Raw genomic sequence first — 16,796 nt, forward strand, 5'->3', positions numbered from 1 at the left:
AAACTAGGACAACTGGTCACCCCGTGGCTACACTCCCTAACCTATATTCAAGGCCTGGGAGAAGACGTGGTGAAAGCCGAATAACTACTGCTCTAAAGCCGTTTCTCAAAGTAACTGTCTGCAGATTCAAAGGCGGCATCACCTGGGAGCTTATTGGAGGGGCAGCTCCCTGGTGGCTGAGCCGGTAAAAAATCCACCTGCAGTGTGGGAGACCTGGGTTCAGTCGCTGGGTTGGGAAGAGCCCCTGGAGAAGGGAACGGCTACCCACTCCAGTATTCTTTTCTTGAGTATTCCATGGACAGTCCATGGAGTCGCAAAGAGTTGGACATAACTGAGCAACTTTCACTCACTTTTGGACCTGCAGGACTAGACCTGTACTAGAACAGGAGCCCTGAGTGATTTGCAAAACATCAGTTTGAAAAAGACAGTCTTAGAAGATCCTGTGAGCTCCGGTTGGCTTCCCCCAATAAGAAAATGTAGCGCTGATGGAAAGTAGAGGCAATTTCTTGGCTGTGATATGATTTATGTCCAGGTCAACCAGATTCAAAGCCAAAAACCATATCAATCATCCAGAGAAGGAACAGAAGCATCAGGGAAGATGAGATGCTGGAGTATCCAGAACAGACAGCAGAGAGGGAAGAGATGGATGACCCAAAGCAGCCAAGAGGGGCCTCCTGAGTGATTAACAGTGGTAATTGTAGGGAACGCGAGGAAAGCCAGAAATCCACCAACTGTGGTGAGAGCAAAGCCGAAGCAAATGCTCTTCTGTTCCTACTACTGTGACCCTTTTTGGTTAAAAACAAGCCTCAGAGGACTGGGAAACGAGTGATACTTGGAAACGAGGAACCACAGCCCTACTGCTAAGCTTGCAGAGAACACTGAAGAACCATCATCAGCTTTACTGTTTGCATATCACTCTGATATGCAGAGAAAGTTGTTTTCTCCATTTTCTCCTCTACCTGGTCTGTTCTTTTTCCTGGGCTCCAGCTCTCCATTCTAGCGCACATAATTTGCACTTAATTAATCATGTTTCATTTTATTCCAGCTTGAACATAATTCGTTCACTTAAAACATTCTAACCAGTGGCTCTTAAAAGCAGGCTTGCAACTGAATCACCTAGGGGGCTTGTTAAAACACAGATTGCTGGGCCCACCTCCAGGGTTTCTGATTCAGTGCATTGGGTGGAGACTTAAACTTTGTGTTTCCAAGGTGTTCAAGGACGACGCTGATATTATTGGTCCTAGGCACACACGCTGACGCCCTCTAACAAACGACTCGACACTGTCTTCCCATCCAAAGGCGATGATTTCAAAACCATCCTTTCTGAGAAGAATGCTTCTCGAATTGACTGATCTTTCCAGTGGATCATGGATCCAATGCATGGTCTTCCAGTGTAGGATAAGGATGCAGCTTGTGCCAAGAACACCCAGCCACACCAGTTCGGCACAATTGAACTGGTCTATGTCTTGTTCAACAAGCCCCATCCACTGATCACATGCTAGGATGTCAAGACAATGTCATTTCATGATACAAATTCCTGAACATGACTCGCCTCTATGTATCTCCCCTCAGGTAGCTAACACACTGGCCCTGCTGATAGACTGCCTTTTGAGTGGCTTTATGTAATTTGAGATGACTCTCAGATTCTCTTTCTCCCTTGTCCGTCTCTTTCCTGAGATGGCACCTGGGTATACGAGGGGGGTGTTTTTGTATACTTGTGACAGCCTTGGATTATGCATTGTTTTCTGGAGGCTCCAAATTTTTTCTATAGAAAGTGAAGCCACTCAGTCGTGTCCAACTCTTTGTGACTCCGTGGACTCTAGCCTGCCAGGCTCCTCTGTCTATGGGATTTTCCAGGCAAGGGTACTGTAGTGGGTTGCCAGTTCATTCTCCAGCGGATCTTCCCAACCTATGATCAAACCCAGGTCTCCTGCATTGCAGGCAGATGCTTTACCATCTGAGCCAGCAGGGAAGCCCTTCTATAGAGTCTTTTCTATAGAAGGGCTGAATTCATCTTCTGCCTGAAGTTGAGATCATTGAAACGTGACTAGATTCCACTGATCTTTCGAGACGATGTGTGCTGGACAGTTCTGCTGCTGTAACTTTGGACGTTTCCCCTACTATCAAAGTTCCACACCTGCCCCCACCTCAACCCATGATCTCTTTCTTGGACCTTCAGTTCAGTTCAGTTCAGTTCAGTCACTCAGTCGTGTCCGACTCTTTGTGACCCCATGAATCGCAGCACGCCAGGCCTCCCTGTCCATCACCACCTCCCAGAGTTCACTCAGACTCACGTCCATCGAGTCCGTGATGCCATCCAGCCATCTCATCCTCGGTCGTCCCCTTCTCCTCCTGCCCCCAATCCCTCCCAGCATCAGAGTCTTTTCCAATGAGTCAACTCTTCGCATGAGGTGGCCAAAGTACTGGAGCTTCAGCTTTAGCATCTTTCCTTCCAAAGAAATCCCAGGGCTGATCTCCTTTAGGATGGACTGGTTGGATCTCCTTGCAGTCCAAGGGACCCTCAAGAGTCTTCTCCAACACCACAGTTCAAAAGCATCAATTCTACGGCGCTCAGCCTTCTTCACAGTCCAGCTCTCACATCCATACATGACCACTGGAAAAACCATAGCCTTGACTAGACGGACCTTAGTCGGCAAAGTAATGTCTCTGCTTTTGAATATGCTGTCTTAGACCTCTGCTAGTCCACCAATGGTCTCAATGGGGAAGAGAGAAACTCCAGAGACCCCTGCCTCCCACACAAAGGCCTCAAGGAGACAGGGTCACTTTCTAAGTCTGTATACCTTCTACAGCTGTCTCTGCATCCTTGCTTCTGGTCCACATGGGACGTGGTGCTCGGCCGAATGCTCAGAATCCCCTAGAATAGGGACACTCTGGGGAGGGCTTTCCACTCAGGTTTTGCTTTCGGAATTCTGCACTCCGACTGTCTGTGTTTGTTCAGTTGTTTAGTCGTGTCTGGCTCTTTGCCGTCCCGTGGCCTGCACCACACCAGGCTTGCCTGTCCTTCACCATCTCTTGGAGCTTGCTCAAACTCATGTCCATCGAGTCAGTGATGTCATCCAACCATCTCATCCCCTATCGTCCCCTTCTCCTCCTGCCTTCAGTCTTTCCCAGCATCAGGGTCTTTTCCAATGAGTCAACTCTTCACATCAGGTGGCCAAATTATTGAAGCTTCCGCTTCAGCATCAGTCCTTCCAGTGAATATTCAAGGCTGATTTCCTTTAGGATTGGATGATTAGATCTCCTTGCTGTTCAAGGGACTCTCAAGAGTCTTATCCAGCATCACAGTTTGAAAGCATCGCTTCTTTGGCACTTAGCTTTCTATATGGTCTCATATCCATACATGACTACTGGAAAAACCATAGCGTTCACTATATGGACATTTGTGATGCAAAGTGATGTCTCTGCTTTTTAATATACTAAGTTTGTCATAGCTTTTCTTCCAAAGAGCAAGCATCTTTTAATTTCATGGCTGCAGTCACCATCTGCAGTGATTTTGGAGCCCAAGAAAATAAAGTCTGTCACTGTTTCCATTGTTTCCCCATTGATTTGCCATGGAGTGATGGGACTGGATACCATGATCTTAGTTTTTTGAATGTTGAATTTTAAGCCAACTTTTTCATTTTCCTCTTTCACTTTCATCAAGAGGCTCTTTAGTTCTTCTTCACTTTCTGCTATTAGGATATGTCATCTGCATATTTGATGCTGTTGATATTTCTCCCAGCAATGTGGATTCCAGTTTGAGCTTCATGAAGCCCAGCATTTCGCACCATGTACTCTACGTATAAGTTAAATAATCAGGGTGACAATACACTGCCATGTTGTATTCCTTTCCCGATTTGGAACCAGTCCATTGTTCTATGTCTGGTTCTGACTGTTGCTTCTTGACCTGCATAAAGTTTTCTCAGGAGGCAGGCAAGGTGGTCTGGTCTTCCCATCTCTTGAAGAATTTTCCACAGTTTGTTATGATCCACATAGTCAAAGACTTTAATGTATTCAATGAAGCAGAAGTAGATGGTTTTTTTTTGGAATTCCGTTGCTTTTTTGATGATCCAGTGGATGTTGGCAATTTGATCTCTGGTTCCTCTGCGTTTCCTAAATCCAGCCTGAACATCTGGAAGTTCTCGGTTCACATACTGCTGAAGCCTAACTTGAAGGATTTTGAGCATTACCTTCCTAACATGTAAAATGAGTGCAATTGTGTGGTAGTTTGAACATTCTTTGGCATTGCCCTTCTTTGGGATTTGAATGAAAACTGACTTTTTCCAGTCCTGTGGCCACTGCTGAATTTTCCAAATTTGCTGACGTATTGAGTGCAACACTTTCACAGCATCATCTTTTAGGATTTGAAATAATTCAGCTGGAATTTCATCACCTCCACTAGTTTTGTTTGTAGTAATGCTTCCTAAGGCCTACTTGACTTCACACTCCAGGATGTCTGGCTCTAAGTGAAACAGAGCCACTATTACAAGTTAAATGATACTAACATATCTTTAAATGAATTCTATTAAAAGCCAGCGAAAAGTGAAAGTGAAGTCGCTCAGTCGTGTCCGACTCTTTGCGACCCCATGGACTGTAGCCTACCAGGCTCCTCCCTTCCATGGGATTCTGTTGATTAATACTCAGAATCATCGCTTTCTATTGTTTTACTGCATTTTACTATTATCTATATTTGTGTAGCTTCCCAGGAGGCTTACTGGTAAAAAATCTGCCGGCCAATTCAGGAGATGCAGAATTGATTCCTGGTTTGGGAAGATCCCCTGTAGAAGGAAATGGCAACTCGCTCTCTTATGCTTGCCTGGGGAATCCCATGGACAGAAGAGCCTGGTGGGCTGCAGTCCATGGGGTTGCAGAGTCGGACATGACTTAGCAACTAAACAACATACTTGTTATAGATGTGTGGTGGAAATATTATGTAAGAGTGAACTAAAACACAGTTCTTCTCACTTCTATTCAGTAACATGACGTTGATAGTTTCACGCTGGCCGAGGCTAGATGGTTACACCATGGAAATGAGCAAACATTATAATCAGGGCTCCACCCTCCCACACCTCTATCCCCACCCCACCCCGCCAAGGCCAGTTATTCAATGTTAACCAGCACATCACTGCCTAGAGCCTAAATCTGGGAAAGTGACCCCCTAACCCAGTGGCCTCTCTCACACTACACTTACCTAGATGTTACAGAGATGCCCTTGCCCTGATGATTAGCCCCAAAAAGTGTGTGGAGGAGATACTGAAAAGTCGATCCTGTATTACCCTCTTATCTAGTTCCTCTTCTTCGGTCTCCCTCTCTCCCTACCTTCTCTTGGGACCAGAAGCAACAAACTTCTGGCCTTTTCTTTCCTCCACATCTTGTCTTTGTCCATTAAGAATACCACTCATGGCTTAACATCACCTTTCCGGTATTCTTCCCCAAAACATACACATTTAGCCTTATTGTAAGAAAATATTGGATAAACTCAGATTGAGGGACAGTCTATAAAATCTCTACCCCATTTGCTTTAAAACTATAGAGATCACGGGACTTTCCTGGCAGCCCAGGTGTTAAGGCTCAGTGCTACCAAGGCAGGGCTTGGGGGTTTGATCCCTGGTTGAGAAACTAAGATCCCACATGGCACACGGCTTGGCCAAAAACAAATAAACAAACAAACAAACTGTAGAGATCAAGACAGACAAGGAAAGACTAAGATACAGAAAATCATAGCTTAGAGGAGACTCGTGCACGAGATTCCGGGTGATGTCGTGAATTGAAAGAAAGAAAGACAATTAGCAGAAAACCAGGAAATCCAAATAAAGTCTGAGTATGGTGCCAATGTCCCTTTCTTAATTTTAACCCTTATGCACAGCTGCGGGAAGGGTACAGGAGAACTCTCGGTACCATGTTTGTAGCTCTTCTGTAAATATGCAGTCACTTCCAAATAAATAAGTAAACACTGAAGGGAAAACTCCACAGTCTAAGTAACGGGTGGACTACAGATCATTGCTACTCTATGGAAATCTTATGCTCTGAACTCACCTGCTTCTTGATAGGGTGAGAGAGGGAAAGATGGGGCTGGTAGAAAATCTTCTCTTAACAAAGCCTGGCCTTCAAGTCTTACCTTTCGCAGGATGAAACATTTTATTATGGCTGTTGTAGGCTGAACATCAGGATTCCTTGCTGGCTCAGTAGTAGAGAATCCCCCTGCCAATGCTGACGATGCGGGCTCAGTCGGGTCTGGAAGACCCCCTAGAGAAGGAAATGGCAACCCACTCTAGGGCTCTTGCCTGGGAGACCCCATGGACAGAGGAGCCTGGTGGGCTGCCGTCCATGGGGTCCCAAAAGAGTCAGACACAATTCTGCGACTAGACGACAACAGTCTGAACATTAACTATTTCCCTTTGTCTTTACAATCTTGCTGTAACAACAACATCACCATCACCGGAGAGTGGACTTCCTCAGATGAAGGAAGTCACGGCATAGAGGGTAGGTTAATATAAATCCCCGACGACGCTTTGCTGCTAGTGCCTGAGTAGAAAGAGTCAGGGCTCTTTCTGGGGTATCTCTGCTCCCCTTAGCACAGGAAGCCTCGGGAAAGTGCTTATTGATCAGAGCCTTGAAGACACAGGAAATGCGCAGCACCTCGGCAAGAACAGAAATAAATCTAACAAGTCACAGACGAAGCACAAGCATCAGAATATGGCATTAGCACACACGCTGAGATGGAGCGAGAGATGGGCCATCCAGGCATTCACTGGATATTAGCGAAGTTTAATTTAAGGCCCCAAATAAGAGGCATTGTATCTAGTTATACCCTTTCACTGGAAAGAAAAAATTCAATATCCTCTATTAAGGAGGAAGGAAAGCTCTCAGAAGCACTGAGTTGTCAATTGCCAATTTACACGAATCTCTTCTCTCCTCCAAAAGTTTCTGATGATTACGGTTTCTGGAAAATAATGGATCTTTTTTTTTTTTTTCAGTACACACTCAATCTACGAAAAAGCCCTTCCAAAAATTTAAGCTAGAAAAACAGGTAATTTGCCAGTATCATAGAGATAACTCACGCCAGTTGAAAAACACACTTTTAGAATTTGGAACATTGCAAGGAGAGTTAAGCACTCTGCGTGTGTCTGTGCATGTTTGTACCCCTCGCCAGGGAGATCTTCCAAGGTGTAACGCGCATTTAGAGTCCCTCTCGTAGCGTTGAAACTGTGAGGCGTTTTTCTGGAAGATTCGCTCAGTTGTCCTGCAGGCACGCTGGCAATCGCCTATGTGATTTATAAACACTGTGATGCATTTGTCAGAAGTAGACCTGAGTCTGCTAATCACTTATCACATCTTTCACCCACTACTTCTTAGTGTAAGAAGCAACGTTGCTTATCTTACCAATACATAGTGTCCAACTTGCAGAGAATATAAATGATATGGAAACCAGCAAAAGGAGATCCTGTGTGCAGATTCCTACATCCTGGGCAGCACAGATCTATTCAGAACTGATACCTCTTTCCTGTGCGATGACCAGTGCCAAATAGACTGCTTATGGAATTCTTGGCTTTCTTCGTATCTTTTTGGGGATCAGCAGAGTTTCTTTTTCCCTCCACACCAACTTCATCTCCTTTATACTTCAAGAATTCAGTATTAGTTTAAAGGACTTTTCAGTTTAAAGCAAACTTGTAGAGATTTTCTCACCCATGATTGATGGATGAACAGGAAAAAAAGTAGGTTGATTTTGTCTCCAGACTTTCAGATCTCGAAAGGGAAAGAAAGTAGATTGTACCTGAAAACTATGCAAATTTTTGAAAGTAAGTAAAGATACATTGCTCTTCAGGCTTTTAGCTAGAGCAATGAGGAAGTGTATATATCAGCTACTTCTTTCTTTAAGGGTGTGTGTTCATTTGTCTCTTGGCATGAAAATTTATCGTTGAAAATTATTGAATTGCCATCTCAGTGTTGCACATTACGTACATCTAATATGCATATTGGCAACAAAGACTTATATCCCAAACAGGAAAGGATAATTCATGAAACTAAATTTGAAGTTCAGGCAGAACTGTGATATTTGTGAATTTGTATTTTCCTTTCTCTTGGCCTTATTGCTATTTGTATAGTGTATAAATAATGACAAATAAAGAACCAATGAGCACATTTCTACTGGGAAATATTTTTTAAATGGGACAACTATCCCTCAGTTATTTGTGTACATAAAACTTTGATTCCCTTTTCACAAGAAAAACAGGTGAATCTGAAATAAAAGTGCAGAAGATTATCTTTCATGAAAACATACTGATAATACCAACGAAAGCAAGACAACTTACTTAAAAAATAATTGTTCTTGACCAGAGATTTATGCGTAGGAGCCTAATTTATAAATTTCATGTTTCGTTCTTCCTGCCTTTGCCTTGTTCCCTTGAACTTTTTTGCTTTGGATGACCTTGTACTTTCTCTGTGACTCACACTCAATAATGTGTGTCATTGTGCATTTTTTATAGCAAGAAGCAAAGTATTAAAAAATTAATCAAAGTTTCAGGGAAAATGGTACTCCCATAATAGGAAAAAGAAAATATAGCTTTATTTTATCATCTTTTTGGAGACTCTCAAGAGAGGAGCCAAGTTCCTTTAAAAATATGAGATGATATATTGTTTGATAGTTGCTTTAACTACTGCTGATTGAGATAATAAATTGGAACAACAGGTGGTGATGGGATTCAAAACAAAAACAAAACCCCCCACAAATTGTGTATAGCCATTCACACGTCACTTTTAGAAAATTGTGCAAAGGAACAGGAATGTTCAGTGCAGCGTATATTGTGGAAATGTTGGGAACACCTGATGTCAAAGCACAGAAACTAGTGTAATATAATAAATTAAATCTGTAAAATTCCATTTACTATTACAAAAGAAATAGTGTAGAAAGTATTTAATGATGTGAAAAATAGGAAACATTAAATGGAAAAAATACAAAGTAATTTTTACAGACTATATATATTTATATATATAGTGTTATAAAGGGCTTCCCAGGTGGTGCAGTGGAAAAGAATCTGCTGCCAGTGCAGGAGACACAAGAGACATGGGTTTGATCTCTGGGTTGGGAAGATCCCCTGGAGTAGGAAATGGCAACCCACTCCAGTGTTCTTGCCTGGAGAACCCCAGGGACAGGGGAGCCTGGTGGGCTGCTGTCTATGGGGGTCACACAGTCAGACAGGACTGAGCAACTGAATTGAACTGAACATGCTATTTTAATATGAAAAGCAAAGGTATTTATCTAAAAAAAACACAATTATTAATTTGCCCCTATTTGTCCTTTGAAAATTTGATAGCTTTATATACTAGTAATTCTCTAACAGGTACTTGATTTTAAAAATGGAAATAGATAAGATAGTTTTTATTTTTTTAAAAAAGCAAGACATGGCCATATAAAATACTTGCTTTATTAATAGGTAGGTCATAAATAGCCTAATGAGTTATTTCCTGGTGAGAAATAAGAATTGCCATGGCTCAGGATTATATTTTCTTGGAATATCATCAAAGCCATAAGTAATAACTATTCTAACTTTGCATCTTAAGGAGCAGTTTTTAACATTCCTGCATAGATAAGATAGCTCCTGGACTCTTCCCAATGCTCAACTATTTCTTTGATGACTCAATATACCATTTGATTTATTAATATGAATGTCAAATGACATATTTATTAAATGCTTATTTGGTATTTAGATATTGTTGACTACTGAGCATACCAGAGGGAGTGAGGTCTGGCCCCTTATCTAAAGGAACTACAGTATTTTGGGGGAACAAGTAACATGAAACAAATGGGAAAAAAAATCTAAGAATATATCCAAACATCAATTGACTGAAGAGATGAGAGCCAAGGTATTTGCATAAAGCAAATGATAAATTTGGGCTGAAAAGGTGCAGCTTGCCCTGCTTTGGAAGGATGAGTGGGAATCAGCCTGAGGAAGCATGGGGAACATTTCCCTTGGAGAGATGAGGGGCTGAAGTCCATTGGCTGAATTTGTTAGTTGTCATTGTGTTTACTGCCATTCCTCAGAGTCTGGTGCACCTGGGGCATGAAGCTATCTGGCCATCCGGCTGGAAGGGGAAACACTGAGATAAGGTGACGAGGCGGGATGCTCCACGGAGCTGAGGCGGTGGGGCAGGATGCTCCACGGAGCTGTCTTCATGGCTTTGCTGACGCCCAGCTCTACATTTACCCCCACTTCTCTGAGAATCTTCTCTACTCAAGCCCTGAGTGCTGGGCTTCCCCAAATTCCTCCCAATTTCTTTTCTGACCCAATTTCCAATTTTCATCCCCTGGATGAGAGTGGGGGGTTCTAAACTACCCACTCCTATGGTTTAAAACATCTACCCAGGTCCTTGGAGAAGTGACTGATTCCAGGGCTAGGGCAGGGGGGGTGCAAGGTGAGTCTGGGGAATCCTGTAGTTACCAAAATGTAAGGAAACACTAAGGACGCCAGCAGGTGGAAAGGGCATGGTGGCAGCTTGGAATTGCTCTCAGCGACCAAAGCAAGAACCATTTCAGTAACGAAATAAAACACTGGATTATGCGACAATGAAATGGTTACTCCGAAGTCCATACTGACATAGATAAATGATTGAATAAGTAAATGATAGAGAAAGGACAACTCCTTCTTACAGAAGAATTCCATTAACAAATGAGAAAGGAGCGAAAGAAATAGCAAGTCATCAGTAGACCACTAGAACATGAGTTAAAATGTTAGTAATTAGTAAAAATAAGGCGAGATGAGTAAAAATTAGGTAAGATTCATCTATATATGCTAAAATGAGTGGACAAAAGTTTAAAAAGAAAATAGGTATTTGCAGAGTCTCAAAATATTGTTTCTCAGATATTTGTTATTTGCAAAGGGAAAGAGAGTAACTTTATAGAAGCTACAAACAGTAGATACCAGCTTGACCAAGGGGTCAAGTTTAATATCACTTGGATAGGATACGGAGGCTCAGTGGTAAAGAATCCACCTGTGCTGCAAGAGAAAGATCCCCCGGGGAAGAAAACGGCAGCCCACTCCAGTACTCTTGCCTGGGAAATCCCGCGGACAGAGGAGGCTGGCGGGCTATAGTCCATGGGGTCACAAAAGAGTGGGGCACAGCTGAGTGACTAGACAGCAACAACTGGATGTGGAACCCCGAGGGGGCCACTCGGAAGGGCCCCCAGCTCTGTGAGACCATCCCTATCAGTGCACAGCCTTCACCTGATCGTGAGAAGCCGCCAAACAACCGCGAATGGAGGAGCGTTTTACGAAATAATCGACTAGTACTCATCAAGAGGGTCAAGGTCATGAAACCCAGGGACACACTGAGGGAATGCCCCAGCCTGAAGGTGGAGCAGGAGACACGACATGTAATACAGTCTGGGTCCTGGAGTGGACTCTGAACAAAACAGGAGCATTGGTGGAAAACTGGTAAGACCTGAATAAAGTCTGAAATGTAGTGATTGGCATCGTAACTGTTAATTTCCTACTTTTGACCACTGCACCATCATTACATGAGATGCTAACCCTGGGGGAAGCTGGGGGAAGGGTATACGGCACCTCTGTACTATCTCTGCAGATCTTCTGGAAATATAAAATTATTTGAAAATTAGCAATTAAAAATAAATAAAACATGTATACCCCAAAGACGTCTCAGTCCTCTGTGTCTCTGGAGGGATCTGACTTTCCTTCTTTAAATCCTTCACACACTCTTTGTCCACATTTAAAATCTTCATCCTCTTGACCCTCACATATTTTTATGTCCTCAACCTGAACACAAAAACCACTGGGTCTTTTGGAGACTTTGTCGGACGAAAGTGCATGGTAAGGCTCCCCTTGTCCTCCAAGGACAGAAATGTTAGACAAAATATAATGACGTGTGTGAAATACACAGGTAAACTCAAATGGAAGGGCAGTCCACAGTTATGGAACAGAAAGCAATGATCTGAGGATATATGAGACCCATGGATTTACAGTGGGGCCTGAAGTCGTAATGCCTGGGGCAGGAAATGAAAGTTTAGGCTAATGCTGGGTAAGGAGCTTCAGGGACTAGAAAACTCTAACTAGTAGCTTTAGGGAGGTGTCAGGAAAACGTGTCTTATGTTTGGGTCATGAATGGGAAAATCATTACTTCATAAGATATCAAACTCAAGCCTGTACTCTTCGTGGTTGTGGGATTTAAATTTATATTACTCATATGGTATAGAAGGTAAGACATTAATGTAGAAATGGTTATGGAATGAGTAAAACCTCTATGGGCTTTGCAAGTACAAAAGCAAAACCACTTTGGAAGGACACTTTCATAAAGGTCTCTCCAGCAAAAACCCCACTGAATAGGCACTTTCTATCAGAAGTTATACCCTGCCCAAAGAAACAAAGCATCATGAGAAACAAACAATAAAGTCTATATCCTAAAACCTAGAGAAAAATAAAACAGTCCAAACTGGACTATAAAATAAGTCTATTTAGTTGGCTTAAAGAGAAAACTGAGTTATAATACTGCATTCAAAACAAGGTCATTATAAAACTAGGAAATGAAGTTTGAAGAAAACGGAATTCTTAAAATAACCTAGAGGCCAAATACCAATATGTTATAATCTCGGTGGAAGTGTTCCAGAGCAGATTAGACACTATTGAGAATAAGCACCAGATAATAGAAAACAGATCCAAGGAAAGTGTCCAGAGTAAAGATGGAAGATGTATGGAGAAGAAAATAATTGCGGGAGTTCACAAGTTGCAGAGGCTAGAACAAGTTTCAGTGTGTTTCTAAAAGCCATTCTAAAGGAGAGAATATAGAGAAGAAGCAACATTTCGTTTTGTCTTCTCAGCTTTATGGCCAAGCGTACATAATCAACAGATAACCAACAATTGGTGAACCATAAGGACCTTTTTGGGCTTTCCTGGTAGCTCAACTGATAACGAATTCACCTGCTGTGCCGGAGACCCTGGTTTGACTCTGGGATCAGGAATATACCCTGGAGAAGGGATAGGCTACCACACCAGGATTCTTGGGCTTCCCTGGTGGCTCAGATGGTAAAGAATCCGCCTGCAATGCGGGAGATCTGGGTTGGATCCCTGGGTTGGGAAGATCCCCTGGAGGAGGAAATGGCAACCCACTCCAGTATTCTTGCCTAGAGAATCCCATGGACAGAGAAGCCTGGTGGGCTACTGTCCACGGGGTCTCAAAGAGTCAGACATGACTGAGCGACCAAGCACAGCACGGCAAGGGCCTTTTTAGCATTGCCTCCTTCATCATTGACGCACCACAGTCAGCTCACCTCTCCTGGACTACGCTGCCACTGACTGGATACTCTTGTCTCCTTTCATCATCTGACTTATTTTACTACCTTCTGGATTCAGTTTGCATTTTGACTTTCTGGTAAAGGGGCCTCCGCGATTCCCTCTCTTCCTTAAGCTTGTGTACCATTGGATCTGAGCCACCCAACCAAGTTCTCAGTTATATTCTTGAGTTGGGAAACTATGGCAGCTAAACACACCCGCTCACCGCCTGTTTTTGTATAGTCTGCAAGCTAAGAATGATGTTTTCATTTTATATTTTTAATGTTTGGAAAAAAGCAGAAAAGGGCAATAGTATCTCATGATGTGGAAAAATTGTGAAATTCGAAATGAGTGTCCCTTTCAATGTCCAGTAGTTTCATCAGAACACAGCCATGCCCATTTGTGGTCTGTAGCTGCGCTTACGCCGTGGCCGAGTGGAGGAGCTGCAACAAGAAACACGCCTCCCACAGTGACCGACGTTCTTTCCTTCCCGGCCCCTCGCAGGTGGAGTCTGCCGGTCTCCACGTTCTCCAGCTCGGTCATGCTTACGAGTCTTCCCTCTACTTTTCCTGAAACTACTGGAAGCTCGGAGCATCGTCATCTGCTTTTGTCCCCTAGCTTCTGACTCCATGGAGGACAGTTATGGATTTTCTTCAGCAAATGTTGGCAGCTCGAATACAGGATCTCAAGAAAGGAGTCAGACTCCATAACACAGACTAGGTCAGAAAGGAAGAGAAGGAACAATAGTTTACACATGTTCATGGATGTTTGAAGGCAGATGCTTTCCTGCTCTGTGGTACCTGTGACTGAATCGAGTGCGGTGGTGTGGGATATGGTGATGGAGGCCGCAACCTGAAGCCAGGTGCTTCCAGTTAGATGGCGCAGACCGGGAAGGAGGGCTTGGGGGGAGATGCGGTCTGGCGGGCAGCACGTTGGGACCACAGGGCTTAGCGCTGCACAGTCCAGAAAGCACAGCGTAACGAAGACCCAAAAAGCGCAGCGGAGTGATTGGGGGAGGGCAGAACCACAAAAAGCGCTGTGGAGTGACGGCTGGAGGGCACAACCGCACAAAGCTCCGAAGAATGATGGGGAGAGGGCAGAACCGCAAGGCCTCCAGAGACACTTCAGGCAAGCGTAGGACACAGCCGGGGGAACTGAGTAGTGGACTGTATTCTGCCTGAAGTTAGGAAATAGAGCCATTAGCCCAGCTGAGCCTCGGAACACGAGACCCGGCCAGAGAATCAAGCAATCAAACTATGGGAAACGTTTGAATGGGTCTCATGGGTACAAGGGTCTCATGGTTAAGCTCTAAACTAAGAATGGAGAGAGACTTAAATACCAAGTCCTGGAGTATTAAGTTAAATTCTTTCTACCTAAAATCAGATTTTAGAAAACTAAGAAAAACTAAGATCTTGGCATCCGGTCCCATCACTTCATGGCAAATAGATGGGGAAACAGTGGAAACAGTGACAGACTTTATATTTTGGGCTCCAGAATCACTGCAGATGGTGACTGCAGCCATGAAATTAAAAGACGCTTACTCCTTGGAAGGAAAGTTATGACCAACCTAGATAGAATATTCAAAAGCAGAGACATTACTTTGCCAACAAAGGTCCATCTAGTAAAGGCTGTGGTTTTTCCAGTGGTCATGTATGGATGTGAGAGTTGGACTATGAAGAAAGCTAAGCATAGAAGAATTGATGCTTTTGAACTGTGGTGTTGGAGAAGACTCTTGAGAGTCCCTTGGACTGCAAGGAGATCCAACCAGTCCATCCTAAAAGAGATCAGTCCTGGGTGTTCATTGGAAGGACTGATATTGAAGCTGAAACTCCAATACTTTGGCCACCTGATGTGAAGAACTTACTCATTGGAAAAGACCCTGATGCTGGGAAAGATTGAAGGCAGGAGGAGAAGGGGATGATAGAGGATGAGATGGTTGGATGGCATCATCAGCTTGATGGACATGAATTTGAGTAAGCTCCAGGAGTTGGTGATGGACAAGGAGGCTTGGTGTGCTGCAGTCCATGGGGTCGCAAAGAGTTGGACACGACTGAGCAACTGAAATGAACTGAACTGAACTGAAAATCAGATTTGGTTTTAGAAACTAAGCTGGATTTGGCAACATAAGAAATCCCATTGGCCCCAAATATGGCAGCACCCAGCCTCATGCCTGAGTATTTGCAAATAAGCTGTAAGGAGGTTGCTGTGTCTCATACCCTGCTGGTGAAGGCGAGTCCTCAGACACACGGTCCACCACCAGTGGTGATGGAAGGAAAGAGGTGCCTGTGGGAGATAACTGAAAAAAAAAAGATTTATGGCCTCCTTCCAAGAGATCGAAAAAAGACTTGATAAACATGGCAACACCTGGCAAGATGGAGGCCCTACACGATCAGTAGATGGGGTCCGCGCTCCGCCTGCGCTCCCGCGGCATTCATCTCGACGTGCAGGAGGCTCCTCACTGTGAGCACCTGGACCTCTCTGCGAGAAGCTTCTTCTGGTGCCTACTTGCTTGTGCGCCCAGTTGTCAATGGTGTCTGAAACCATTAGCCAACCAAGGCCCATGAAATGGATAAGAGCCCCATGCTCCTGTCCCTCAGATGGGATAACTCTGAGCTGTGCCATCCAGGGCAGCAGCCACCAGAGACAGGTGGGCTCCTGAGCATTCAGAATGTTGCTAGTGTGACAGAGGACAGGAATTTCCAATTTTATTTGATTTTCATTCATTTAAAGTAAAAAAATGATACTCTTCAGTTACTGGAAGACCTTTATATTTGGAAAAACTTGGCTACATAAACCTACTTTTCAACTGCAAATTCTACAGACTCTAAATACACATCAGGATGAAATTTTAGTGTCCAAATCCAGTATAAAATTGATTTCAAGGACATGGTAAAAAAAAGGTAATATCTCAATAGTGTTTGCATGTTGAAATGTAATGTTTTGGATTTAATAGGTAGAAGAAATGATTAAAATCAGTTTTCTCTTTTTAACTTTTTAAATGTTGTTACTAGAAAGTTTAAAACGACCAGTTTGGCATGCTTCACGCATCTTCTGGCCAGTGTTGGCCCACCCTCCACATCGTCTCAGGGGGATTGACCCCCGGTGCCCACAGTGGCAGCTGGCTTGATGACCCACTTTTTTCTTCTTGTTTAGTCACTAAGTCACGTCTGACTCTTTTCAACCCCATGGACTGTAGCCTGCCAGGTTCTCCTCTGTCCACGGGATTTCCCAGGCAAGAATACTGGAGCAGTTTGCCATTTCCTTTTCCAGGGGATCTTCCTGCTCCAGGAATCAAACCCATGTCTCCTGCACAGACAGGTGGATTCCTTGCCCCTGAGTCATTAGAGAAGCTGAACACGCTTTTTCCGGCTTCCTTTCCTTCTCACTTTCCGGCTTCTTTGCTGAGTTTCCTGGGATTACCCCCTCAGTTTGCACTAGAATCCTTCTGTGAGAGTCTGCTTCTGGAGACTCCCAACCATGACAAAGTGTCAAAAACAGGAAAGGGAAACTTTCCTG

The 16,796-nt window shown here is 43.7% G+C and overlaps 1 protein-coding gene across 1 annotated transcript in view; it reads right to left on the minus strand.

Moving 5' to 3' along the window:
- LOC128053384 (collagen alpha-1(II) chain-like) overlaps positions 1 to 13,823 on the minus strand; it is a 39,261-nt gene extending 25,438 nt beyond the window's left edge. Inside the window, exon 1 of the mRNA XM_052645907.1 lies at positions 13,704 to 13,823. Coding sequence (XP_052501867.1) covers positions 13,704 to 13,823 — 120 coding nt within the window. The remainder of the gene's footprint in view (positions 1 to 13,703) is intronic.
- Between the last annotated feature and the right edge of the window lie 2,973 nt (positions 13,824 to 16,796).

Source organism: Budorcas taxicolor, chromosome 1 (assembly GCF_023091745.1).
Source record: "Budorcas taxicolor isolate Tak-1 chromosome 1, Takin1.1, whole genome shotgun sequence".
NCBI classification, from domain to species: Eukaryota; Metazoa; Chordata; class Mammalia; order Artiodactyla; family Bovidae; genus Budorcas; species Budorcas taxicolor.